Genomic DNA, 27027 nt, shown 5'->3' on the forward strand with positions numbered 1-27027 from the left:
TATTAAGAATGAATTTGTTCTCCGTGACCCATGTATGTTTTTCTAGGGAGGTAGGGACCAAGTCCCAGTAATGGTCAGAGCCTGGAGACTTGTGCTTTGCATGATGATAAAGAAACAGTTCATTTCCATTTCCCAGTTTATAGCTGAAGAAAGAATAACGGGAGACCTGAATAACTTAGGCAGGTAGGAGACAGGGTGAACTAGTCTGTCACCAGAACCATAGTTTCTTGTGTTCTGCACCTTCCTGTGACGCATCATCAGGAGTGTTTGTTCATGCATCCCTGCTTGCATAGGGTGTTAGAACACCTCCTTATTTTGTCTTTTTATTAAGATCATGGAATCCAGTAATTTCATTTCTTGAGACAATAAAGTTTCCAAAGCAAGAGAAACTCCACTGACTAAATAGTGAAAAACAAACTTAGCAAGTTTGGGCAGTCATATACAGCCTCTCCCCCTTCCCCCGCCATTGTTGATAAGAAAAGTAGGCCAACAATATAGGAGTGTTTTGAAACACAATCTGGGCTGTTCATATCTGCAACAGTTCTGCACTCTGTCTGAGCACTCTTGGGATTAATTTGCCTCTTTACAGAGCCCTCTGGGAGATGTCTGGAGCCATGGATGGTTTCTGGGCTGCCACTGTGTGTTCTCTGGGGCAGGAAGAACCTGAGCTGTCTTCAGGTGGAGGCTTCTCCTGCAGTCCTTTGGAGCCTAGGCATGGGGAGAAGCAGTTGTTATTATAAAGATACATAAGCAGAATATTAGGAGAGGGGAGAAATTCTAAGCATGTTAGCTCTGCAGTAAGAATACACTTCTGATGTTGGAGAACTAGGGCTGTTTCCCAATAGCCTGCTTTAATAATTGCAGAGTCAGGTGCATGTGTATGATGGTGCTTTTGGGGTTCAGAGGGTCTCTGGCTACACGTGTAAGCATGAATTCTTGGTCTTCAGAGTTGCTTTATGCTCATATCACCCATGGTTCATTTCTTGTGGTAGTGATGTGGAGCAGACATTTGCATGAATTCTACTCTGAATTCTTGGTAAAGTGCTCATGTTTCATTTTAGGTGGTCTCTAACTTTTTTCCTAAAATGAGTACAAGTTAACTCAAAAGTGAGGAATCAGTTCCTTGGGTGTAGGTAATGCTTTTTTTTTTTTTTTCTTTCTTCATCTCAGTATAGCTCATCTGGAACCATTTCCATATACTGCCTTTTCCATTGTTACTTAGGCTCATGAAGTGTAGGCCCACTGTAATTTCTATATTTAAAGATCACACAGCCAGCAAGTGGAGCTGTGGCTGTTGAGGCAGTATCCTATGAAGTAGCTCTGAGGACGTGTAGACTGACTCTGGGAAGCAGAGGGCATGTGTGATGTGGAGTTTAGTGCTGAGAAAGCAGGAAAGTTGACTGCCCATTCTTTGTGGCTCTGGGTAACTGATTCCACAGTAATTCTTTCTCTCTGGGCCAGTTGCATGGTATCTCTGAGAGAGGGCTAAAAAATGCAGAGCCTGGAATCAAGAGCTTTGCGATTCCACTGTAGGCTTCCTGTGGCCCAGGCCTGGTTCCTCAACCACAGTTTGGTTTTATTTTCTTATCTCTTTATTTCTAGAAACATTTTAGAACCAGATTGTGTTGGGCTATGGAATTGAAGCATGCATTTGTGCTGGGTTTGCCAGCCTGTTCCCTGGTTGAAGAGAACTTACTTGGAGGCTTTTATGAGTATGGCTGTTGTCACCATTCTTTGTCATAGGTTGAATACACACCAAGCCTGTCCTGTACTTGCAGCATTTGCCTCAAGTAGCTCCCAGTCTCTAGCAAGTCCAGCAAGTGTAGATCAGAGCGCCCCTTGTCACCCCTTCCCCCAAGCCGTGGCTCAGCAGATCTGGCTGTGTGACTTGCTGTGCATGTGGTGTTCTTTCTAGAACAGTTTTTATTAGACACTAGAGGGGTGCTCTGCAATTAAGAGCACTGTTGCTTTTGCGGAGGTCCTGGCTTTGATCCCCTACACCCACTTAGTGGCTCGCATCCATCTGTAACTACAGCTCCAGTGGATCTGACATCCTCTTCTGACCTCGGGCACCAAGCATCATGAGGTACACAGACAGACATGCAGACAGAACACCCATACATATAAAATAATACACATTAAATTAGGCATGTACTGTTTTGTTTTGTTTTTTTCTTTTATTTGAAACTAGGTCTTAACTATGTTGCCCTGACTGGCTTGGAACTTGCTTTGTAGACCAGGCTGGTCCATGAACTCACAGAAAATAGTTACCCGTCTCTGTCTCTAGAGTGCTGGGATTAAAGGTGTGAGATACTATGCATGGTGTATTTTTTCTTCTTTGACCATCCCCTGTGACTCTGGTAGTGTTGAGTGCAGTGAAGATGTGTAATTTGTTAGGATTTTGGAGCATTACTGATGAACAAAGTGAAGAAGGCCACTTCTACTTAGAAGTGATGAATGTTGGAACCTCCTGCATCTGCTTTGTTCATCTACCTTTGTGAATGTGTTCTATGTAGGTGGAAGTGGTGCCACATTTCTTACTTCTTAAAGGAGACTCAGTGTTTTAAGACATTTGCCTCAGCTGCTATCTTCTGTTCTCTTTAGTTTATTTCAAAAATTTGTATATATGTGTTTGGCCTACATATATGTCTTTGTACCACTTGTACACTGATGGCAGTGGATCCCTGGAACTTAAATCCCTGGACTGGAGACTATAGACAATTGGGAGCATCTTGTGGGTGCCGGGAGTCGAACTGGGAGAGCAGCCAGTACTCTTAACTGCAGAGTCATCTCTTAACTCCCTACTGTTCTTTTGAAATATTTGAAAAGTAGTTGGGTGAGGTGGCGCATACCAGTAACCCCAGCAGTCAGTAGGCAGAGGCAGGCAGATAGGTGTGACTGCGAGGCCAACCTGATCTATAAAGCGAGTCCAGGACAGCCAAGGCTACACGACGAAACCCTGTCTTGAAAACCAAACCAAAACAAAATATGAAAAGTGCCTATCATAAAAACAGCGGCTTCTTGGGGCTGTGGCCTTTCCATCATGGAGGCTTTGGAGCCTTTCTGTGGCCACTGCTGCTGAGGGACTATTGGGGGATTACTGTGAATTCCGCACTGGTGCACTGCAATGGCCTCTGCAAAGCTGCTGGCAGGATTTTGCTAATAGGGGTTTTCCTGTGTCTTTTGCAGGATGCATTTCCTTTCATGTGCACTATAGAAATTCTTTAAATACAACTTCTCAAACAGGAAAATGTCCTAATGAGATTGGTGGAGATAGATCAAAAAAAAAAAAAAAAAAGAAACATTTACTCAGATGTTTTGAGTATACTTTATTTTATGCCACTGCACTGTAGGAACTCTTCTCTGTATATTTCCCCCCAAATACATTATTGTACTCCCTGTGGGGTAACTGTAGGTCCCTGAGATGCCGTTCAGTGTAGGGTTATAGAGCTATTGCTGGTAGCCAGCCCTTAGCCATGAGGGCCCTTCCTGCTCATTCTTGGTTACAGTGCTTACTCAAACACAAGCAAATTTAAGTTTCTCCTTTCCTTGCTCTTAGGTATAATGAGTAGTCCTTTTCAGGGTTTGGGTTTTCTTTATTTGGAGTCAAAGCGTTATACACTGTCTGCCTGCCAACATGTTATTATGATGGAGGATGGTGTCACAGGCCTGGAATCTTACAACTTGGGAAGCTGGAGCTGGAAGACTGCAAGTTTGAGTCTAGCCTGGGGTACATAGAGAGGCCCTGTCTAAGAAAACAAAACAAAAGCCTGGATTGCTAGATAATCAGTTCCCTTGGCTTCAGCATTACTTGGAAAGCAGGGCAGAGAGACAAATGGCTGTTTCTGAGATTCACACAAGCCCTACAGAGGACGTCTAGTGTGGGCCTAGGACTCAAGCTTACTCTCTACTGTGCTATTCAGGTCCTAGTCAGGGTTACTATTGCTATGAAGAAACACAGTGATCAAAAGCAACTGGGGAGGAAAGGGTTTATTTGCTCACACTTCCATATCAACTGTCATCATTAAAGGAGGTCCAGATAGGAACCCAAACAGGGCAGGAACCTGGAGGCAGAAGCTGATAGGAGGCCATGGAGGGGTGCTGCTCACTGGCTTGCTCCCCATGGCTTGCTCAGCTTGCTTTCTTATAGAACCCAGGAACCACCAGACCAGGGGTGGCCTCACCCACAGTAGGCTGGGCCCTCCTCATCAATCAGTAAGAAAATGCCCTTGCATACAGCCCTATATTCTAGTGGCATTTTCTCAATTGAGGTCTTTTTTTTTTTTTTGTCTCAAATGCCTGTAGTTGACATAACCCAGGCTAACTTCAAACTTGCCATGTAGCCAAGGGTAGCTTAATCTTGCCTCTGCCTTCCTAGTGCTGGATTAAAGGTGAGTGATACCACATCTGTCTGGGGGTTTTGTTTGTTTGTTTTTTGTTCTTCCTCCTCCTCTTCCACCTCTTCTTCCTCTAACATTGTAGCTACTGTCCCATCTGTGCTATGAAGCCCAGGCTGGCTTCAAACACAAAGTACTTCTTTCTCAGCCTGTTGAGTAGCTGGTGACAGACATGGGTCACCACACCTAGCTTTCTGTTTTTACTTTTGCTGTCAGTCTTACTGGAACTAGGGCAGAGTGGTAAATTGCACCTTATAGGGTATTAGGTTAGATTTGTAATTTTTACATTATGTGTATGTTAGTGGGAGGGTTGAGACCAGTGTCTCACTATATTACCTTGGGTGGCCTGGAAGTCACTGTGTAGCCCAGGCTAGCCTTGAACTCAGGAATCCACCTTCCTCTGCCTCTCAAATGCTGGGATTAAAGGTTTGCACCACCATATCCAGCTATATTTTGTGGAAATTAAAAGACATACTTGCTTGCTGCCTACTGATTGGAATTTGTTGCGAAATCTGTTGAACATTTTCTTGATTTGCTTAATGGCTTATGTACGTCATCATTTTAAATTGTTTTGGTGTGTATGTGCGTGTGTTCATGTGTGCACGTAAGTGTGTTTTCAGGGAGGCGAGAGGTCAGCCTTAAACAATCTCCTGGAACCAGGGCCTGGCCAGCCTTTGATCTCTAGTGCTGGGATTACGGTGCCACCATAACTAGTTCTTCTAAAACAGTTTTGGGGGAACAAACTAACGAATTCAGGTCCTGTTCCTTACATGCCAGCTGCTCTGCTGACTGAGCTCTTTGCTGGCCTATTGTTTTATTGATTTTTGGAGTCTTGTTCCTGATCCCAGGCTAACCTTAAATTCTGGTTCTGCTGCTTCAGTAACCATCATGCCTGGCTCACTACCCTTTTACTGTTGAGATGTTCTCAACATTTGCAAACGAAAGGGGATATTCAGGTGGGAGACCTCATTCTTGACAGACCTCCTGAGCAGGTGTCCCTGAAAGGGCACTTAGGACTGTGCCTTCATCGGTTCTCTGTCATTCAGTTGAGAGTTGGGTTCCCTTACAAAACATTTTAGTTTTCTAATTTATTGTTTGATCGCTTTAGGCAAGATAATTTAAAAAATATCCAAATTTGATAAGACATTTTTAAAATTGACTTTTGAATGCCATTTGTCAATACTGGTGGCTCTTAGAGAGGAGTTCTACCTTTTGAAATAGTTCCCACATTTTTCTCTATTTAAAAAAGGTAGTAATGCTGCTGAGGTGGGAGACCACAAAGTTTTGCAGAGTTTTTGGTTACTTTTGTGTGAAGATTGTACTCTCCACCTAATCAGTAAGGCAGTGATTGAGACTTTTCCCTTTGGGTAGGGGAACTTAAGTAACTGTTGCTTTGTTTAAAAAACAGGGTGGACTACAGAGTATATGCTGGACACTGTACAGATTAAAAACAAACACATCTTTATAGAGATACTCACGCAGCACATTCACTAAAGTGTAAGGTACAAATAAGCCAAACCAGAACCAAAGCCACTTGAAAGGCACACACAACCACTACCACAGTGACTTTGGAACATTTTCATGACCCCTAAAAGAAGCCTATGGGGCTGGAGAGACAGCTCAGCAGTTAAGCGCACTGGCTGCTCTTGCAGAGGACCCTAGTTCTGTTCCCAGCTCCCACATGGAGGTCCACAACCAACTGTAACTCCAGTTCCAGGAGATCTAATGTCCTTTTTTTGGCCTCTCTGCACATGTGTGTGCGTGCATGCACACATACATCTTTTTTTGTTATTGTTGTTTTTTTTTTAAGACAGGATTTCTCTGGATAGTCCTGGATAGTGCTAGTCATGGAACTAGCACTATAGACCAGTCTGGCCCCAAACTCAGAGATCCATCTGTCTCTGCCTCCAGAGTGCTGGGATTAAAGTTGTGCTCCATTGCTGCCACTACCACTGCCCAGTTTGTCTTGTATCTTGAGACATGATCTTACTATGTGGTCTTGACTGTCCTAGAACTTGATAGTAGATAAGGCTTGGCTCAGAGATTCACCTGCCTCTGCCTCCCCAGAGCTAGGATTAAAGGCGTTTGCCATAACACCTCGGCACGTGTTAAGAATCAACCTCCTGCCCTTTGTCTTCAGGTCTTACTCCATATAGCCTCCAAACTGCTGTTTGCATTCGCCTAGTCCACGTATCATAGCAATGGAGTTAGGGCTATATAGGTCTCCAAGCTGTGGACTGAGTGTTCATTGCTGACCATTGCACTTCTGTGGGTGATAGCATTTTATCCATTTGTCCAGTGACTACCAGCACTCGGGTGTGTGTCTCCCTTGGCTTCAGGGATTTTTACTCCTTGTTTCAGCCTTAAGGGCTGGTCAGGAGGTAATTCTTTTAGAATGTAAGGAAGTGTAAGGTCCGTCCAAAGCCCAACCCACCTGACACTGCTGAGGTCCTGAGAAGCCCACACTTCATCAGTGCTTCTCTGACTGGTGGATTTTCATACTCCAGGGTAAAAGAGCCATTCATTGAGGGTTTAGTTTGGTTGTACATTGGACAGTTGCATGGCCTCTCTGGGTTATACACCCAAGGTCTTACCTACATGAGGCAAAAGCAAGATCTCTTGTAGCTGAGGCTCATCTTCCTGCCTCCACCTTCTGATGTCTGGTGTGTGCCACCATGCCTGGCAAGGTCATTTTTAAGTAGGATTTTAAGTTGTCTTCTCCACTCTGATCCCTTTTTAATAAATTCTTTATATATTTTAAGTATGAGTGAGTGCCTTGTCAGATTTAAGGTTTGTAACAAATGTCTGTATATTTTTATTTATTAGTGTGTGTTTGATATGATATATGTGTCATGGTGCATGTGTGGTAGTCAAAGGCCAATTGGGAGAAGTCTACAGCTTGCTGAGCCCTCATGCAGGCCTTGAAGGTATCAGTTCACTCTCTTGTTGCGTGTACTGTCTCTCACACCTAAGCTGCTTTTGCCACCCAGGACCAGGAAGATGTGCTGCTATGCTCTCTTCTGGGAGCTTTATAGTTTCAGCTGTTGTGTCTGGGCTCTCGACCCATTTGATCATCATCATCGTCTTTTTGTTTGCTTGCTTTCAGGGCTGTCCAGCTGTCTCAGCATCGTTTGTTGACACTCCTTCCCCCATGAGTGGTTTTACTTCCTGTGCTGAAAATCAGTTGGCTAGAGAAAGTGTGGGTTTACCCTGGCACTGGGAATTCTTTTTTGTAAATGTGATCACATTATTGTTGTGTGTGTGTGTGTTACACTCTGTGTGTGTGGGCACATGTGGAGAGATCAGAGGACAGAACTGTGGTGTTGGTTCTCTCCTTCTATCTTCACATGGGAAGGAGAGACGTGGGGATTACTCAAGTGCCCTTTCGCCCTGAGCCCTCTCTCTGTCTCTGGACTTTGAATTCTGTTGAATGTTGAATGTTGAATATGTCTGTCTTATCAACTCTCATGCTATCTTGATTGTTTCTACTTTTCTGCTTTCTAAAAATGAGTGTGTGTGTGTGTGTGTGTGTGTGTGTGTGTTTATGTGTGCTTTGTGTTCTGCTTCTGCTAGGGATTCAGTGTGCCTCCATCCTTGTGAGCCCCTTCCAAGATGCTCAGCTGAGTGGGGGTGTGCCCGCAGCAGTCACTCAGTAATTCGGCCTTTCTCCTGAGCTTTGTTATCACATTTGCTTTCCGGTGCGCTCCCTTCCTGTCCTCATCCAGTGGGGTGTATACCTGTGTGTAGACCTCTACGTGTGTGTGTGTGTGTGTGTGTGTGTGTGTGTGTGTGTGTGTGTGCGCGCGCGTGCGTGTTTGAGTGACCTGTTTATTTTTTTGTCTACTTTTCTATTGAGTTTTTTTTATCAATTTGTAAAATATTTTACTGCATGAAGAATATGACCTAGTATAGTCTCTTTTCTTTCTGTTGTGTTAACTTGTTTTTTTGTTTTGTTGTTGTTTTGAGACAGGGTTTCTCTGTGTAGCTCTGGCTACCCACTCTGTAGACCAGGCTGAGCTCCGCCTTGCCTCTGCCTTCAAGGTGCTGGGATTAAAGACATGTGCCCCACCTCTAGCTAACTTTATTTTTTTAAGCTTTAGTTTTACTTGTATGTATATGTGGTTATGTGGATGTGAGTGCACATGTCTATGGAGGACAGAAGAGGGTGCTGGATCCCCTGGAGCCAGAGCTGCAGACAGCTGTGAGGAGCTGGATCTGTGTAGGAACCAAATGTGGGGCCTCTGAGGGAGTAGTAAACACTAACCACTGAGCCATCTCTCAGCCCCTTAACTTCTGAAACCCTAGCTGGGGTATGCTGGTGGGGAATCCAGCTTTTTGACTTGTAGATCCGATGGGTGAGGGATGGTGGCTTCTGAGAGTGCCTAGTGTGGAGTTGTGTTCCTTTAGTTTTTGCCGTAATGGAAGCTGTTTCTGACTCGCACCGAGTCCATTTTTCACAGTGAAAGCTGTTGGCCAAGTGTAAGCTCTTAGCATCTCCCACCAAGCACTCCAGTGTACAGTCCCAGGAGTCAGCAGGGAAGGTCAGGCAGCAGCTGGGCTACAGAGCACAGGGCGTAGGGGCCTGCCACCGGGCTTCTGCCTCTTCTCGGCCACATGCCCCAGCGGTGCTGCAAGGACAGTTCTGCACAAGCCGTGCAAAGGCAGAAGGGGGCTCTGGCATAAGCAGATGCTTTCTCTGCATCTAGCAGTATGCCCAGGGCCATGAGGGAGGGACTGAGAGGACAAGATATAGCATTGCCCACCACATGTCCTACTTGCCACAAATGGACAGGTGTTGGCCTCTTCTGTTCACAGTGATTTGGTTTTCAGTGAATTTGTCAGGGTTTGGCCTCATGCCGGTTCCACTTAGTTTTATCCGAGTTCCATTTGTCTTGAGCAGATCGCTGTACAGAAGCAGATGGGAAAATGACATCAAGTGCTGGCTAGAAACCTGAGGTGTGTGGGGCGGAGCCTGAAGCACAAAGCCTCTGCGCGTGTTCATGTCCAACTGGCAACCCAGAGGAGTCCTAGGACCTCAGCTAGCTGTCACCACATTCCTCATGCCCAGCTTACTGTTCAAGAGGTTGAATGATCTGACATGAGCCCTAGTCCTAGTCTCCTTTGTCCACTATAGTGGGCTGATCCTTCCTTCTGTCCAGCTGCCACCACCATGCCATTCAGGCTTTGATTGCCATGGCTTGTAGCCCAGTATATGGATGGCTCTTCACTTTCATTGCAGAATGGGACTGCCAGACTTAATGTCATCATGAGGTGGCCTTGATCAGCCAATTCCCATTTAATTATGGCTCCTTTTTCTAAGACCTGACTCTTGGCTTCTGTGGTAACCTCAGGGCAGATTTCCCATTCCTCACTGGGTTGCTCTGAAGGGCATGCCTGTTTCTGGAGGGTAGTGGCAGCACTTGCAGGCAGGGCAGCTGCCTCTGTCTCTTAAATCTGCATAGTTGGTCATATGGAGTCACTCTGGGGAGCCAGCACAGCGCTTTGACAGAGGAATGCAGATGTCAGGGAGAAGGAGGGAGGGTGTTTAAGAACTGGGAAATGACCCTGGCCAGCTAAGGAGAAAGCCACCAAATCATATCTTGTTTGGGGGCTTCCTTTGGCTTCACACCAACAAGGTACCTTCACTTTGGTATTTTCCTGTCTCCAAAATTGGAAGGGCAGAGTGAGTTTTCCCACCCACCCTGAAAGGCTGATTTTCCTTAATGCACTGTCCCTGTCTTTCTCTTGAAATTTAAACTCATGGACTGCCTCTGGATGTTGTAAGTTTTTCCGACACGTTTTGCAGTGCTCTCCCTGTTTGTACTGTAGAGAGATCTGGGATTTGCAGTCTGGCTACTTTTTAGGAGAGCAGACAGAATGACGAGGTGTTCTGTTCTTCCAGCTTGCCTTTTGCAGAAGTGCAGCTTTGGCTGCACATAGTTCTCACACTCCTTTCCCTGCTTTCTTTTCACAGACACAATGCGGCGAGTAGTGCGACAGAGCAAGTTCCGGCATGTCTTTGGCCAGGCAGTGAAAAATGACCAGTGCTATGATGACATCCGAGTCTCCCGAGTGACCTGGGACAGTTCGTTTTGTGCTGTCAACCCTAGATTTGTGGCCATCATTATAGAAGCGAGTGGGGGAGGAGCCTTCCTGGTGCTCCCTCTGCACAAGGTAAGTAAGTGAGTGAGTGAGTGAGTGAGTGAGTGACACCCCCTTTTGGAGCTGGAGATATGGGATGTTGGGCTCCGAGTTACCTCCTACGTGTGCTGGGAACTGAACTCAGGTCCTCAGGGGCCAGCAAGTGCTCTAATGGACTGAGCCATCTCTTCAGCCCCTGACCTTTTGGGTTTTGAGTTGTAAATGGAACATGCGCTCAAGAAACTGTCCCAAGGGATGGTTTTAGCTCAGTAGTAGATGGTTATATCTCATTGCTTAGTATGCATTTGATCCTGGTTCCATCCTTCTTGCCAGAGTTGGGGCTGTTGCAGGAGTCTACACATACAGAGCACAAGATTCAGAATCTATCCCAACTCTGGGTAATAAGTTACAGCATAGGATGGAAACGAAAGGCCCTGCTGAGTGGCTGTGGCACACTTCACATTCAGTGTGCCATCTAGTCCTTTCTGACCTTTGCCTCTCACTGAACCCTGTCCCATTGGGCACAAGATGGAGCTGGTGTGCACCTGCTCTCCTCTGTAGGAGGAAAAGGGGTCTGGTGAGGCCTGAGTCCCAGAGCTAAGGTGTGGTACCCTCATACCATGAGAGATGCACGTGTTGAGTTCCCATGCTGTGAAAGGCAACAGGCTACTTTGCAGAATGTCTTGCTGTGGATTGTGGTCTCTGAAATTACCCACCGTAAAGTCAGCTTTCTGCCTGGGCACTGCTCCATATCAGGTGGAGTTCCCCCTTGGGGAAGCTTGCACTTCCTGTGGTTCCCTCTCAGGTGTTCATGACTAGCTTGTTCTGTTTCAACCTCTGTGTTTGACTTTCGTGGCTGGCCTGATTATTGCACAACCGAACCAGCTCTGGAAAGAGTTAGGGAGATGGGTGCTCAGGGAACAAAGCAGACTCTCATTCCAATCACCTTCCAATTGGTCAACATGAATCTTGCCATTAATTAGAGCTCTTTCTACTTACTTTGGTTTCTGAAGACTGATGCCATGCCATTGTTACTTAACCTGATTTTGGAGTGCGGGTTTGAACTGAATGTCACTTGTGTTTAGCCCACACATCAGTTTAGTATCTTCCTTCAAGGATTTGTTTTTACCATTAAATAAGAAGAAGAATAAGAAGAATTATTTATTATGTATATAATGTTCTGCCTGCATGTATGCCTGCACGCCAGAAGAGGGCATTAGATCTCATTATAGATGGTTGTAAGCCACCATGTGGTTTCTGGGAATTGAACACATGACCTCTGGAAGAGTAGCCAGTGCTCTTAACCACTGAGCCATCCTCCAGCCCTGTTTTTATTATTTTAAATTATGTGTAGGTGTGTGTATGTGTGTATATATCCTCATCAGGACATGTGCATGTGGAGGCTAGAGGCATTAGATCACCTGGAGCTGGAGTTACAGATAGTTATGAGCCACCTGGCATGGGTGCAGGGAATAGAATTTAGGTCCTCTGGATGTGTTCTTAGCTACTGAGCCATCTCCAGCCTGTGTATTCCATTATTAGTAGTGAGGGACATTCAGGAACTTGACTTTTTTGTTGCTAAAGCTCAGGATGGCCAAGATGGGAGGACAGCCACAGACTGTCAGCCAGGTCAAGCACTCAAGGTCTGTTTGGAATTAAAGCATTTTTCTTTTTATAAACTGAGGGACAAATTCAAGACATTCTTTTCTTCAAAGAAATGGAACAAGCCAATTAAGAAGCCCAAAATAAACTCTGAATGGCTAATCTTCTACTGAGTTCAGACAGTTCCTTCAGCTTCCACATCCACAAAAGGTTCTATGAGTCCGTCCATCTTGCTTCTGCAAACCACGGGAGACTTTGAATCTCACAGCGCTGGCAGGAGACCTATTTGGTGATGTGGATTTTACCCACATTAAGTGGCCTGTATTAGTCATCACCGAGTTGCTCTGTAAACGCCCTTACTGAAATGAGAATGGAGAAAGTCCATTGGGCGTGGCTATGCTTTGGATAAAGAGAAGGCTTGGTGGGTAGTGTTAGCTTGAGCACCTGAGTGGAGTTAATGTTTTAGTGGGGTCCTTTATAACACCTACCCTTGCTCCCACTGTTAGACACAGAAACCTGTTAGATTTATTCAAGAGGCTTTAAGTTCTTTGACTGGGCAGATAGTCATCTATTCTAACCCAGTCAGCTACATGCCTTTTTACTTGCCACCCCAGTCTTCCCTTGGCCTTCTGCTGTAACTCTCTGTCCTCAGGGTGAAGTCCTCGTGGGGCCTTCTCATGGCCACTTCTTCTTCTTCTCTCTCTGTCCACCTGAGAACCCCAGACTAGGAACAGAAGTCTTTCCTGTTTTCTCTGTCCAGTTATTGGCTAAATCAACTTCTTTATTAACCAACCGGAGATTATTAGAGAGCAGTATTTACACAACGTTGATACAGGAGATTCTTCATAGAAATGACAATGTCCATGTCAGGACTGCAGCTAGATCTCAGGGCACAGAAAGCAGCATCTGAGCACACAGTGCATGAAAACATCCTGCAACAGACCTGAGTTCAGATCTTCAGCATCATGTGACAAGCCGGGCTCAGTGATGCATGTCTATAACACTGTCACTAGGGGTGGGGGGCAGGTAGGAGGAGCCCAGGAGCTCACTGGCTGCCAGTCTATCAAAGTGGTGAGCTCTAGATTCACTGAGAGACACTATCTCACAAAAAAGGGGATGGTGATAAAAAACCATAGAAGACACCATCACAGGTATACACACACACACACACCCCTCATTCTCCCTCCCCTGTTTTTATGCTTGGATTAAATGTTGGCTTTTTGGAGGAGCCATTTGGGCCTTTCTTTCACCTTAGTGACAGCATTGGGAGGTAAGTGAGTGCTTGGTATTACTGCTTCTCTCGTCAGTAGGCTCACAGGATCTCTGTGTAGTTCTCAAGCATTAAAGTATACTGTTAATATTTTGTGTCAGAATGAATGGCTTTGAGGAAGGAATGAGGGCTGGGAATTGAAAAGTTGTAAGCTGAGTCCTGGCTGCGTCACCTTGTAGTGGGACATGGATCTGCCATTCTACTCCTCCATTTCTCTTTCTGTAGCATGAAGATGCTATATATAAAGTAACTTTCTCAGCCCTGGAAATTCTATATGCTCTCAGGGCGCCTCCTCTTCTGTGGCCGTCAGCTCTAAGGGAGTTTCTGAGTGATTCAGTATCCAGAATCCATAAAGCAAATGGTTTCTTCTTCTTGGTCTGACACATAACTCTGAGGAAAAGATGCCAGGGCCCATGCCAGGGCTGCACCCAGCAGGTGAGGGTGTTGGTCAGTTCTGTGCTGTGCTGGCGCGGCCTGGCCGTGCACCCGTATCAGCTGACACTGATGTTTCTGTTCTTCCTGAAGTCTACCTGGCCCCTGGGGCATCACTAGCCATAGAAAATAAGACCCCCCTCCGTGTTGGCAGGAAATGCCTACCCTGTAATTTATGGTATGACCCCACATATTTGAGTAAGGAGTGTGAGCTTTGACTTGTTGCCGATACTTGATTGTTAATGTCAGTCTTCATTGTTATTTGACCATCACAGGTGATGCCTTGCTGTTTGTAAGCTTGGCACCTGCCCTGTGCCAACATTTCTACCCTGCAGGGGGAGGACGGAACCTTGGTCCTGACTCGTTCTAGTCAAGTCCTCTCACCAAGCTGCACCCTGCCACTCTGCACCCCCACCCGCAGTGTTGTGTTCAGTTTTCTAAGCTGCACCAGAAGTATCTTATCTTGCTACTTACTGCTGGCCCTGTGTAGTGGTGTACACCTTTAATTCTAGCACTTAGAAGGAAGCCTACATAGTGAGTTCCAGGCCAGCCAGGGCTACATGGTCACCCCACAACATCCAGTCCCACCCTACCTCCCACAAAAGAGAGAGAAGAAAAGAAAAGATAACACGGTCTTACTGTGCCTGCTACAGATAACAAGGAGCACTGACTTACTGTGCCTGCTACAGCTGAGCTTATTCTAAATGAGAGCGGAGAGCTCACTATAGCTTTTATGTTTAAGAAGTCATTTATTTTTATGTGTGTGAGTGTTTTGTATGCATGCAGGTTTGTGCAATGCCTACAGAGGCCAGAAGAGGTTGTTGGATCCCCTGGCATTGGAGTGAGCCTCCATGTACGTGCTGGGAATGGAACATGGATCCTCTAGAAGGAGCAGCTATTGCTCTTAACCACTGAGCTATCTCTCCAGCTAGTTAAGTTTTTAGTTCCTGTCATAGGCTTCTGTTGATGCTTCAGCAGCTTTCTGTACACAAAGGGATCTGCCCACTGTAAATCACATTATCTCAGAGTCTTGTGATTAGATTCTGGAAGAATATAAATGAGTTAGACAGTCTCTGTCTTCCAGGACTTAAGACCTAAAATGAAAATAGTAACAGGGACAAATATTTTGAAATACACACTTGCCTCTGCTCACACACAAGCACCAGCATACACATGAGTGGTCAGCACATTGGGTATGTTTTAAGCATGTGATTTGTGAGTTTTTTGAGTGGGTGGTTTTGTTAGAGAAAGTGGATTGCCAGCAATCATTAGTTCTCGGCTAAGGTGTGCTGGCTTGGATTAGTCCCCAGCTCTTCTGTAGCATTGCTCAAGCCATGGCATGCCGCTCTGCTGTGGCCGCTGCAGGTGTGGTTTGGTGTATTCTTGTTCTTCAGTCTTTCAGAGGCTGAATAAGACAAGGCAGTCTTGCTGAATACAAGCTGTCTTTGTGGTTTGGGCTGGCATGAGGCATAGTTTTTATCCCTTGCTACAAGTGCCAAGCTGCTTCATCTCTAGCATGCAGGTTTCAGTCCCATGAGCAGTCTGCCAGGCTGGCATGAACCATCCTCTGTGGAGCAGCGGTACTTGTGAACCATCCCTGCTGTGAACCTCAGCAAGCAGAGCAGCAGCTCCTGTTAGGCTAGGCTATGCGAACTTTGGACCTCACAAAACCTGCCAGTCCTGCCTTCAACAAGTAAGGATGGAGGTTGCTCTTAAAACTCTGTGCGTTCTGGCTGCTCACTTGGATGGAGGACACACGCTGCAGCCTCCTGTCTCCCCGGCACTCCCCACCCCCACTATTCTGATTGTGATGGACCTTTGTGTCTTTTTTTTTTTTTCCTGTGCAGTGACTGTCTAGAGGCATGGACCATGATGAAATGGGTGTGGCCAGGGCTCTATTAACCTTTGTGTCACTGTCTCTTTGAGCCCTTCAGTGTAGATGGGTAGTACCTGTGATTTATTTAAAACATATCTGTCTATATCTATATGTAGATATATAGATTGGTCCTGAGCATTGATCTCAGATTGTCAGGCTTGGCCATAAGAGTCTTAGTCGTAATCGGTTAGGTTTTAGGGTGACTTGATAGGCAGCAACTGTAAAACAGGTATTCTCAGACTACAGTTTGTTCACACTGAATATGTGAGTGATAAGAGTTGTAGGCTGGTTATGTCAACTTGACCCAAGATAGAGTTATAATGAAAGGAGGGAGCCTTGAGAAAATGCCTCCATGAGATCCAGCTGTAGGGCATTTTCTTAATGATTTGGTAGGGGAGGGTCCAGCCTATTGTGGTGCCATTTCTGGGCTGGTGGCCCTGGGTTTTATAAGCAAGTCATGAGGAGCAAACCAGTAAACAGCACCCTCCATGGCCTCTGCATCAGCTCCTGCCTCCAGTTTCCTGCCCTGACTCCGTCAGTGATAAACTATTACCTGGAAGTATAAGCTCAAGAAACCCTTTCCTCCCCAAATTGCTCGTAGTCATGGTGTTTCATCACAGCGGTAGTAAGCCCTGACTAAGACAAGTGGCTTCCTGATTGTCCATCCCACCCCGCTCCCACCCAGTGCCGGGCCTTATGCACATTCACATTAGGTGAGTGGCCCTCCTTGCCTAGCATGATGTGCTGTCAGCCACCGCACCCCCCTTCTGGTAGTTTTGAACATTCTTACCTTAGATAGAGAATGTAAATGCATATACATTTATATGTATGTATGTGTTAATATAAACATACTTTTTGTTCTGTTCTTTGAGACAGGGTTTCTTTGTGTAGCCTTGGCTGTCCTGGACTTGCTTTGTAGACTAGGCTGGCCTCAAAGACCAGGCTGGCCTCAAACTCACAGCAATCCTCCTGCCTTTGTCTCCCTGAGTGCTGGGATTAAAGGTGTGTGCTACCACGCCTGACTAGATGTTTTTTTTTTTTTTGTTTTTTTTTTTTGAAATAGGGTCTTACTATATATCCAGACCCCTGAAGCTTGAGTGAGATTTGAAAGAGTGGTTTAAAACATATAGCTCAGTTGGTAGGGTGATTGCCCGGCATGCACAAAGCCATGCATGAGCTTGATTCTCAGCCATATAGACCGGGCATGGTGATGCATACCTATGCATACCTGCCACCGGCAAGCTGAGGTAGGAAAATCATGAGTTCAAAGTCACCCTTAGTGTGCTGGATCCCGTAAGCTCATATGTTTGAGTGATTGCTTCCTAGTTAGTGGAACTATTTGGGAAGGATTAGGAGGTGAGTCCTATCACTGGGTTGAGGGGTGGGCTTTGAAGTTTCAGAAGCTCAAGCCACTCCCAGTTGGCTCTGTCTGTCTCAAGATGTGAGCTCTCAGCTGTTGCTGCAGCGCCCTGGAACCCGAACGCTGGTCCTCTGGAAGAGCAGCAAGTGCTTGTTACTGCTGAGCTGTCTCTTCAACCCAGGGTGGTTTTTGCCTGGACCTGTGCTGGATTATTACATGCTTTAGTTAAACATTGAAACTAACCTTGTTTGCGCTAGCCATTGATTTTTAGGTGGCAGAAGCAGATCTGCTTCCCTCGAGGCAGTGTACTTGATGTGCACATCGAGAACAGAACAGCATAAAAGATGCCATGTGTTGAGGTCATGTCCCAGAGTCGGGACTATGACAAGTCAGAACCCATCTTGAAGAAGTGGACACAGACAGATAACAAAGTAGAAAAGAAGATAATGATTGATAAATAAGTAAATAGATAGATAGATAAATAAATAAATGGGGAAATACCCCTGTCCTCCCTACAGAGATGCCAATCAAACCGTGCATTCTGGCGGCATGGCTTTGGGTTTGCAGTCTTCTGGGCCTCTACCATGTCAGATGCCAGCACTGCTGAGTTTAGTGTCCCCAAGACTGAGACCTTCCTGCACAGAAATAAGTTGTAAAATTTATCATTCATAGCTGGGTGTGGTGCCTTTAATCCCAAGTCCCAGCATTTGGGAGGAAGGGCTGGTGGATCTCTGGATTAGAGGTTAGCCTAGTCCATAGAGCAAGTTCCAGGACACATAGGGTTATGTAGAGAGGCCGTATCTCAAGAAAAAAAAGTCATTATCATATTCAGACATTAAAAGTGCAGCTACCTCACAAGTCTGTACCAAGAATTCTCAAGAATTCTCCCAGTTCTCCATCTGCTTCCCCAGAGCAGAAGCTGTGAGACCCCAACACCGGGCAGAGCTGAGCATCACCGACATCAGCTGCCAGATGCCAGGCATGAACAAACAGCAGAATGCCTACCCTGTGCTGGAAAAGACCAGACTCTTGGCTCCACTGTGCTCATGGTACAGCATAGAAGAAGGTGCTCTGGAGGTCCTTTGCTGTGATGGCTTTACACACAGAGCATCCTGAGGTCTCACAGTGACACATGACATGACAGTGGTTGCTGCACAGCTCATTCACCTGCTGTGCTTGCAGTAGGATGCTCACCTCCAGAGTTCCCGCCATTCTTCAGATTTAATACCAGCCCTAGAATCTTGTCATTTGAGACTTTGAAAACTGCAGGAAGATCTGAGTCAGAGGCCAGCCTGAGATCCATGGTGAGACCCTATCTGAAAACAAAACAAAACACAACCCAAAGAATATATGCTAGGTCAGGGAAAAAGTTTACAGTGAGTCTAGCCACAGGCACTCAGGCAGCATCTGCAATGAAAACACCATTAAACTGGGAGTGACTCCTAACTCCAGCCATTCCTGTGGCCCTCACGAGGGCAGCAGATATGTTGAAAGAGACTGCAGGCACAGACATAATGAAGTATAAATAGTAAAGGTGTGCTCTCAGTGAGGCTCTCAGTAAGGCCTTCTGAAGCATCAGCTGCTGTCTCACACACAGGCTTGTGCTGGCCACAGGCTGAGCCCTGAGGTTTCATGTTTGTTCTTGCCTTACTCGGAAGTGACCCATTGGCTCTAAAGCACTTTTACCAGCACCATGTCTTCTCGCCTCTTTCCTGTGTAAGAGGGACCCTGCCTGTCATTTTTTACCATCACAGTCAAGGCACAGCAAGCACACTCTGAGGACTGAAATTCCTTCTTGGAGGCTGCATTCTCTTGGAGCACAGTGGGAAAGTCAGAGAAAGCCTGAAGACCTTCAGAAGGCTTGGGAACTGGCAGCTGGCAGGGCTCCCCTCTGCTCCTTGCTGCAGTGTGGGCCTGCTGAATTGCTCCCTAAATCATCTGCCTTCGGCCAGAGTGCTGACTTTGCATGTCACTGCACCCCCGAAGTTGCCAGCACTCTGCCTGTAAGCAATCAGGAAATGTTTCACAAATTGTTGAGGACAGTTTCCACCCTTGACCTGCTGACTGCAGATGGCATCAAGTGGACTCATCTGCTTCAGTTTCAACAGGAAGCCTACCCTTGGGCCCTTTGTGGAAGGCCACACCCCAGGTGGCTAACCCTTCTGTCAACATGGGGATCTTCACAGGGTAGGAAACAGATACCCAAAGGCATGTTGATTTGATTGTTTTCAGAAATCAGCCATCAGTCTCTTAAAGTTGTCACTGTCAAGTTGGCCCTGGGTGGGGTCGTGGCTTTTGATAACAACATTGAACAGGTCCCACTGGTCTCTCCAGTGATACACCTCACTCCTTGTCCACACACAGTTTACTGGGCCTAAGTCTCCTGCAGTAGGGGTTTTCTGAAGGCAGAGGGACTGACTGAGCTGAGCCTAATCTGACCATGATTGTGCCACAGGGGACCTGGTCCATGTGGCCAAGAAGCTCAGCTCTTTAATGGTAACTAGGGGCCTTCTGAAAGGTGACCGAGAATGGTGCCTGACTTGGGTAAAACCCTGAAGTTACAGAAAGGCCAGATGCACAAACAGATTGACAACAGAGCTTCTGGGGCTGATGTGATGAGGAACATGTTGAGTCTGCTCAGCATAGTGAACGGACTTCTTGGTATCTGCTTGGATCACTATGTTTTTCCTTTGATGTGGGCATCTCTTGGTGACTCCTTGACATTTTTGTGCAGGTGTGCAAGCTCATCTGTGTTGCTCCTCAAGATGTGCTCACACAGGACAGCAGGGTCATCTCAGGCAGAAAGTTGTCCCTGAACTGCTTCATGGTGCTCCCTGAGAACTCTTCCCACAGAAGTCATTCATGCGCTTCAAGGGCATGTGGCACCCCTTAGGGTGCCAGTTACCTTTTCATCGGGGACAAGACTGAGGTCTTTGTGGACAGCCCTCGGCTGGCTGTAATGCACAGCATTGATCTTGATTGTCAATGTCCAGGAGTCACAAAACTTGGGTTTCCGCATGAGTGCTGATTGCTGACGAGAAGGGCCTGAACAACACTGAAGATGAGCGTATGTGCAGATCCTCTGAGAACAGCACCAGGGTTAATCAAAGCCATAGTTCTTGGGGTCAGACAGGCTCATCTGATCATTCGAGAAAATGACATCTGGATTGAACAAGGTGCTTGTGGTGGGAGGAACCAATTGTTCGGATTTCTTGTCTGCTGGTAGGGCCCCCACAGGTAGAACTTACACCCCACACAGGCTCAGAGCACAGGCTGACATACAGAGCCAGGTGGGTGAGAGTTGCCACCGTGGCTGTGCCTACTGCCATCCTGGCTGCCTGTGGCAGCAAGGCCATTGCTTTGCCAGCTCCACCTGTGGCAAGAGGGTCTTGCCTGGGCAGTTGCTTTTAAAAGTTCCTGTTAGAGCTTCCCTGGGCCTGCCCAGTGCTGAGCCTGACTGTAAAGCACTCCCGCTCTGGTTATGAGTCCCACCTGAAGCTGGGCGACATCACGAGGAAGGTTGTTTGCTTTCGGGTCCTGTGTGTGTGCTTTCAGGAGCTAGAGGGAAGCCCCGTTAGCGTGCAGTCTTGAGAAGGATGGGGAGGTGGTCTATCCCAGGAGGGCAAAGGCGATGGCCACATCTTCTTCCAGACTAGGACTTCAGTTGGCGGTTGGCCTTGCTGGCCTGCAGGAAATGGCCTGCTAGAGGAGGTGCATCTGATCAGTTGTGTGTCACATGAACCAACCCTGTAAGTCAGGAGAAGTTAGAGGAGCTTCATGCTAGACAAACCACACATCTGTCGACTTTTTCGTATTCATTTCCAGTGTGAACTGTGTAAATGGCCATTTTCTTCCAGCATGTGAAGAAGCAGAACAAGTGCTCAGGCCCTAACAGCTGCATCAGCCAGGTGTCTTCCCTTAGCCATCTCAGGAGGAGACAGTGGCTTGAGTTAGTGACAAAAGTGGGGCTCCAAAGGCTCCTCCAGTTGTGTTTGGAGGCTCTTCTTCATGAGCTGTCACCTTTGTGCAGCCACTGTTTCTCCCCTGTTCTTCAGAACTTGAGTCTGGGATGGAATGACTGTTCCAGGCTGCAGGCCTTTGTTATTTTGAACTTCCATATCTAAGTCTTCTGTTAACTTCTCCATGTAGATTTTTGTTATTTTTCCCCACTCTGTGTGAAGGACTTGGGTCTTAGGGACTTGTAGTCTAGTTGAACCTCCTTTGCATTCTCTCTCTGGATGGAAAGCTTAACAACAAGACAGTATCTTGGCCTGCATGCCGCTGGCCCATGACAGGTTCGGGTTTACAATCTTAGTGTGTACCATGCCTTGGGGGTAAGTTTGTCTGCTGAGGGCTTCCTTTAAGTGCCAGGCACTGAGCTGATAAGTTCTTCCTTTCACAGGCGATTCAAAAGGAGCACAAACTCCCATGGTGCTTTTCTGTGTGATCCACTGTACCAGCACCTGCCAGATTTGCATTGGCGGCATCGCTGTGTGTTGCTGAACATGTTGACAGGCAGTTTTCATTTCTACAGAGAGTGATGCTGATTGTCCACTGTATAGAGGTGGCTGTTTGACTCTGCATAGCTTTTGGTGTTAATGGTAGAAGATTTTTTTAAATGCCTTTCTTGGTGTGTTGTGACCTGCCTGTTCACTGCTCACTGAAATAGATTCTGTCTAATGCCCGTAGCACCTAAATTCTGAAGTATTTGGGCCTTGAAAAGCTGGGGGATGGTCTATGGATTTAGGGGGAGGACACCAGGTGCAGAACAATGACTTCTAAATTGTGTCTCGAGCTGCCAGCCACATGAGTGCTGCATGGCCTCATTACCACATGAAGTGCCACAGAAGGGCCCTTTCATTTTCTCCCTGTGCTGTGTTTTCCAGTCTCACTGGAGGGAGCAGGGAGGAGGGGTGCTCTGCTTGCCCCCAGTTAACAATGAAGCACAAAGTACTGGCAGAAGGAACCTCACAGTGTGCCCTGAGGCTATTTTTGATGACTGCAAGTGGCTGTGACTCACTGAGAATATGCCCAGCAGATGATGGTGTCCACCCTTCCCCCCTCATCCAGCGATGAGCATGCAGCCTGTCCTTTGTGTGTCCCCTCACCTCATCCAGCTTCTGTGGCCGCAGTTCACTGCTGTGTCCCCAGCAGCCGGCCTGCAGGCCTGACAAGCTCTGACAGTGCTTTTTACCATATATGGCCATCAGTGCTCCATGGCTGACAGCTGGCCAGGGTAATTTCCTTCCTCTGCTTTGATTGGCTGCACAGCTGCTTGGAGAATGGTGGGATCTGGAAATGTGTGGTGAGAAGCCACCTAGTCAAGTGCAGAGACAGTTTAACTCCTTCCTGGGTTTCTGGAGATCATGAGTCCATGCTGAGCACATGGGCCAGGAAAGGGATCTGAGTACATGTAGACTGCTCAAAGTCCGCCCAGTGTGCAGTGAACACATTTCTGCCACGTCATCTACACATGCCACAAGCTGCTCTTCTCTTCCCAGCTTGAAGGTCTCTGCCAGTTGGGTGTAGAGTCCAGGGAAGGCTGGGCTGGAGTGGGAATGAGGCACATATCTACTAGGCATCGTGCGGGCCGAGTGGGTCTCATCTGCCTGAGCTGTGGGTCTGTGCTCTGCTCCTCTAGCCTGTTGACAGGACACAAACAGTCCTGCAGCAGTCCCGAGGCATTTTCCCTGCCCGTCAAATGCAGTGTGGGTCTGCTTTTCATCCCCACTTTGAGTCCCGCTGGTGGCATCTCCACTTGCTCACAAGGACAGATTAGACAACCACCCACTACTGTAGCTTACACTTAGATCCACACTTCTTGTGCCTGTGACTCTGAGAAGTTGCCTTTGACTATATTCAACCCCATTGTGGGTTCTTGACTTTTCTCAGTTCAGAAGTGTCACCTGGCATCATGATGGTCAGAAGTATTGAGTTTTCGCTTTGTCAGTTTTTTCTCAAGTCATTTAAGAAATACCTAGCCAGCCATTAGGGTTGGCACACAGCTTTAATGCCAGCACTCGAGGCAGAGGTAGGCAGAACTTTGAATTTGAAGCCAGCCTGGCCTAAATAGTGAGTTCCAGCCAGCCAGGGCTACAAAGTGAGACCCTGACATAATACTAACCCCCCTCCCCCCCCCAAAAAAAAAGGAAATGTGTGTTTTTAGCTTTTTGAAAGCAGAGTAGATACTGATTGTTAAGGTAGCATAGGAAAGAACTCCTGGGGGCTGGGGGGTAGGTTCAGTATAGACCTTTATTCCAGGGATTGAATTTAAATTGCCTGATTGCCTGTGTGTCTGTCCCGGGCTCTCCCACTAAACTACATCCCAGTGTGGCTTATTTGAATGAGAACATGTTACCTTTTCCACTTTTTTTTTTTTTTTGCCTTTGGGTAAAATATTCATGGCTTTATAGTAACTCTTCTTAAGTTTTCAGTGGGCTCTAAGTCTGGTCTGTATTAAATCTGTCAAATTTAGTACTTGGGCCAGCAAGATGGCTCAGTGGGCAAAGTGATTGCTACACAAGCCTGGTGATCTGAGTTTGATCCTGGAATATGTGCAATGTAGAAAGAGAGAAGCTACTCTATAGACTTGCCCTCTGACCTCCACATGTGTGATATAGCGTGTACATGGCCCCTACTACACATACAATAAATTTAAAAATTATGTTGATGCATGGGCATGGTGGTGCATACCTTTAACCCCAGCAGTTGGGAGGCAGAGGCAGGCAGATTTCAGAGTTCCAGGACTACACAGAGAAACCCTGCTTCACAGAAAAAGGAAAGATAAAGAAAGTTGGTGAGTCCAGCTCTTGAGGATACCTGTGATGCAAAGGTTACCTGTTTTAGTCACTTAAGGCTCTTTTTTCCCAGGGCCACACCTCTCCTGGCAGCCTTAGTTGCTGGCTTACCTTACCTGACAGAGTAACTTAGTCTAATGTTTTACTCCAGAACACCCCCACATACCTGAAGGCTGGTGTTTCTGTTCCCTGAAAGCAAAACTTCTCCATGTGTTTCAACAGCAAGTTGCACATGGTTGTGCATCTCCACAGCTAAGTCCACTCCTGTCATCTGCCGTCACCGTGGCTCCTCCCTCTGGAGCAGCTGGGGCCCACGGATCCCAACGGAACACGCACTCACATAAATAATTCTGTCATAGAAAAAGGAAGCTGGGGAAAAAAACGGCTTCAATAGATGCCCTTTCCTGACGCCTTTGAACTCTGCACATGTGAATGGAGCCCTTATGCTTGGCTGAAACTTTCCTCTGCTTCCAAGCACATGTTTGATTCCACTTTCCCTGCTGGAGTTCACGAGTTCTCAGTGTATTGCCCCAAAGCCAGAAATGAATTGTTACTGAAATGTGGGCACATCAGATGGGTTTGGGCCTCATTTTTTCCTTAAGAAGCAAACTTTTGGAAGGACTGGGCTGCTCTTTTCTCTTCTTGGAGTCATGAGACCTGAGACTCGGCTCTCTGGACCCTCAGCATCTGCCTGATCGTACCCAGTTTGGGGCAGAAGCACAGAGAAATAGCTGGGAAGTTGGAAAGGATGGGAAAGTGAGGCAGCCGCCTGGGTTTATAGGAGGGGGACAGAAAGCACAGGGGGGTACGTGGTGTAATCCAGGATAGAAGCTAGGAAGATGTGTGTAGCTGTCTCAGCATCTCAAGGGAGTATCAGAGACTGCTTTGTCACTGGAGCAGTTTACTAACTTTGCAAAGGTGCTTATGAAAAATTTAAAATGCTACGTTTCTACTTTGGAAGGGGCCAGTTACTGCTCATTGGTCCTTCCTACTATGTTTCATTGTATCTAATTGACTGATGGGGGGACATAGGCGGTGTGTGAGGAATTGTTCTATTCAGCATGATCTCATATAAGCCACACAGCACACATTACAAGCCTTGGGTTTTGAGGGTCCATGGGGGTGATCTTCACAGGGTAGCATCCCCCTGTAATAATGTCTGTGGGAAATTCCCAGTGTGTTGTACATTTACAGTTTGACTGCAGTGGCCTTAGCACACATACTGTGTGCTGCCTAAGACGGACTCCTGCAGCAGGTGCACATGCTTAGACCGAGGTGGAAGCCACTATGGGTTTTGTTCAGAAGTGATGGGAATACAGTGTAACTGGAGACATACCTGTATTTTAAGTGCTTACAGAGAATACTTAGAGAAAGTCAGTTCAGTTAAAACATTCCTTTTTTCAGAGCTACTACATAGGATATTATGATCACTGATGCTTCCATTTTGTTTTTATTTTTCACTGTCTTCTACCCTCCCCAAGCCCATGGCAGGAAATGCAGCCTAATTGACTGGGTTTTGCAGAGAGGCGCAAGCTCACTCCTCAGGCATCTTGGTTTGAAATTGTAAGGTCTTGCCCCAAACCCAAAGCACATGACAGTTCTGGCGTCAGCTTTGCTGCTCTCTAGGGGTTGCTGGCAGGGACATGTTCAAAGCTGTCACCCTCAGCTCGGGCCAGCCACGTGGAAACTGTGCCCTTACACCTCCGCCTTGTGCCAGCTGTCTGCACGCCTCAGAGGCTGAATTTTCCCTTGGGCTCATGTTGCTTGGCTCAGAGCAGGCCACTGGGTCTGTCAGGTACTAATGAAAGTGTGCCAGGGTCCTGACCCATTTCACCACTGTCCCGCGGGTTTATGAACCGGGGCCTGGGACAGAGCCTCCGGGAACCTTGCTGCTGGTTTTAACAGTTACTGAGTTGACTTCAGATAATCTCAACTACTTGGGGTTGTGGCTGGAGAGGCGCAGTGTGCCGTGTGACCAGGAAGCTAAGAAGTGAGTGAACTAAAACCTTATGGTCGGCTCAGAACACAAATGGCTGTGGTTTCCGTCCTAGAAAAGGAGTAATGCTGGGTTTCATGGTGTACAGGCCCGGATCCTGTGAGCTCCAGCCTGCTACACAGTGAGACACTGCCTCAGAAGATCCAGCAAATAAAACAAAATGAAATTCGTGATTTAGGCTGATGAAATGCCAGGTAAAGGTGGTTAATATGCAAGCCTGGCTGATGAGCCTCCAGAACCCATAGCTTGCTGTCTGACCTCCATGGCATGCACACCTACCGCTGCACAGACACCATACACACTAATGAGAAAGAAAAGGCTAGAAAGAGCGATACCCTGTCTAGATGGTGCAGTTGAGGTGGCTTAACCTTGATGAAGCGGCATTAATAACATGAAATTATTTTATACAGAAATTGGAAAATTGGGACAAGGCTCTTAAAATGTCAGTTTTTGTCAGAAAAACTGGCATTGAGTTTGTAAGCTTTCCAGCCTTGCTATTATTTGCATGTGCTTCTGAGGGGCGGGTGAGCACCGGCCTCACAGGGTGTGTACAGAGCTGCAGAGTAGACACGGGTCCTCAGTCGTTCACTGGGTTACAGACGGGGTGAATGGGAACTGTGTGCACTGAGCTTCCCAGAGCCTTTCCGGGTGATGTCTGCTTGCCCTTACACGTTAGTCTGTTGTCATGGTAACCAGAGTGCCCCGCTCTGCAGTGATGTGTTTGTTTACTTGTTTAGGCAGGTACCAAGTGTACATGTGCAGGTTGGAAGATAACTTGATGCAGGGAGTTGGTTCTACCGTTTGGGTTCTGGGGATTGAACTCAGGTCCTTGGGCTTGGCATCAAGTACCTTTGCCCTCTGCACAATCTTGGTGGGCCCCATCACAATTTAATAGTGTATACCCTTTGGTTAAAAGTGTGATTGTGCTTTAGTTTTGATTTTGTTATGGGTGAGAAGGCATTTGGCAGTTATAAACCATGGAAACAAGATGGCTGCTATCCCGTAAGCAGTCATGATGAGTCGATGGTGTGTACGCTTAGGATGCCATGCCCTCAGTGTGTCCGTGCTTGTGCTTCTCCCACGGTGTATGACCAGTTCCTTTTGTGCAGCGCTGCAGTACCGTACTGCTTTAATTGTTGGAAGGCTTTATGGTGAC

At 46.8% G+C, this 27027-nt stretch overlaps 1 protein-coding gene across 2 annotated transcripts in view; it reads left to right on the forward strand.

Moving 5' to 3' along the window:
• Positions 1 to 27027, forward strand: part of Coro1c (coronin 1C) — a 75259-nt gene that overhangs the window by 17970 nt on the left and 30262 nt on the right. For both annotated transcript variants that reach the window (XM_021646054.2, XM_021646055.2), the window contains exon 2: positions 10372 to 10571. In XM_021646054.2, the coding sequence (XP_021501729.1) occupies positions 10377 to 10571 (195 nt within the window). In that variant the 5' untranslated portion in view covers positions 10372 to 10376. The remainder of the gene's footprint in view (positions 1 to 10371; positions 10572 to 27027) is intronic.

Source organism: Meriones unguiculatus, chromosome 4 (assembly GCF_030254825.1).
Source record: "Meriones unguiculatus strain TT.TT164.6M chromosome 4, Bangor_MerUng_6.1, whole genome shotgun sequence".
In the NCBI taxonomy this organism is placed as follows: domain Eukaryota; kingdom Metazoa; phylum Chordata; class Mammalia; order Rodentia; family Muridae; genus Meriones; species Meriones unguiculatus.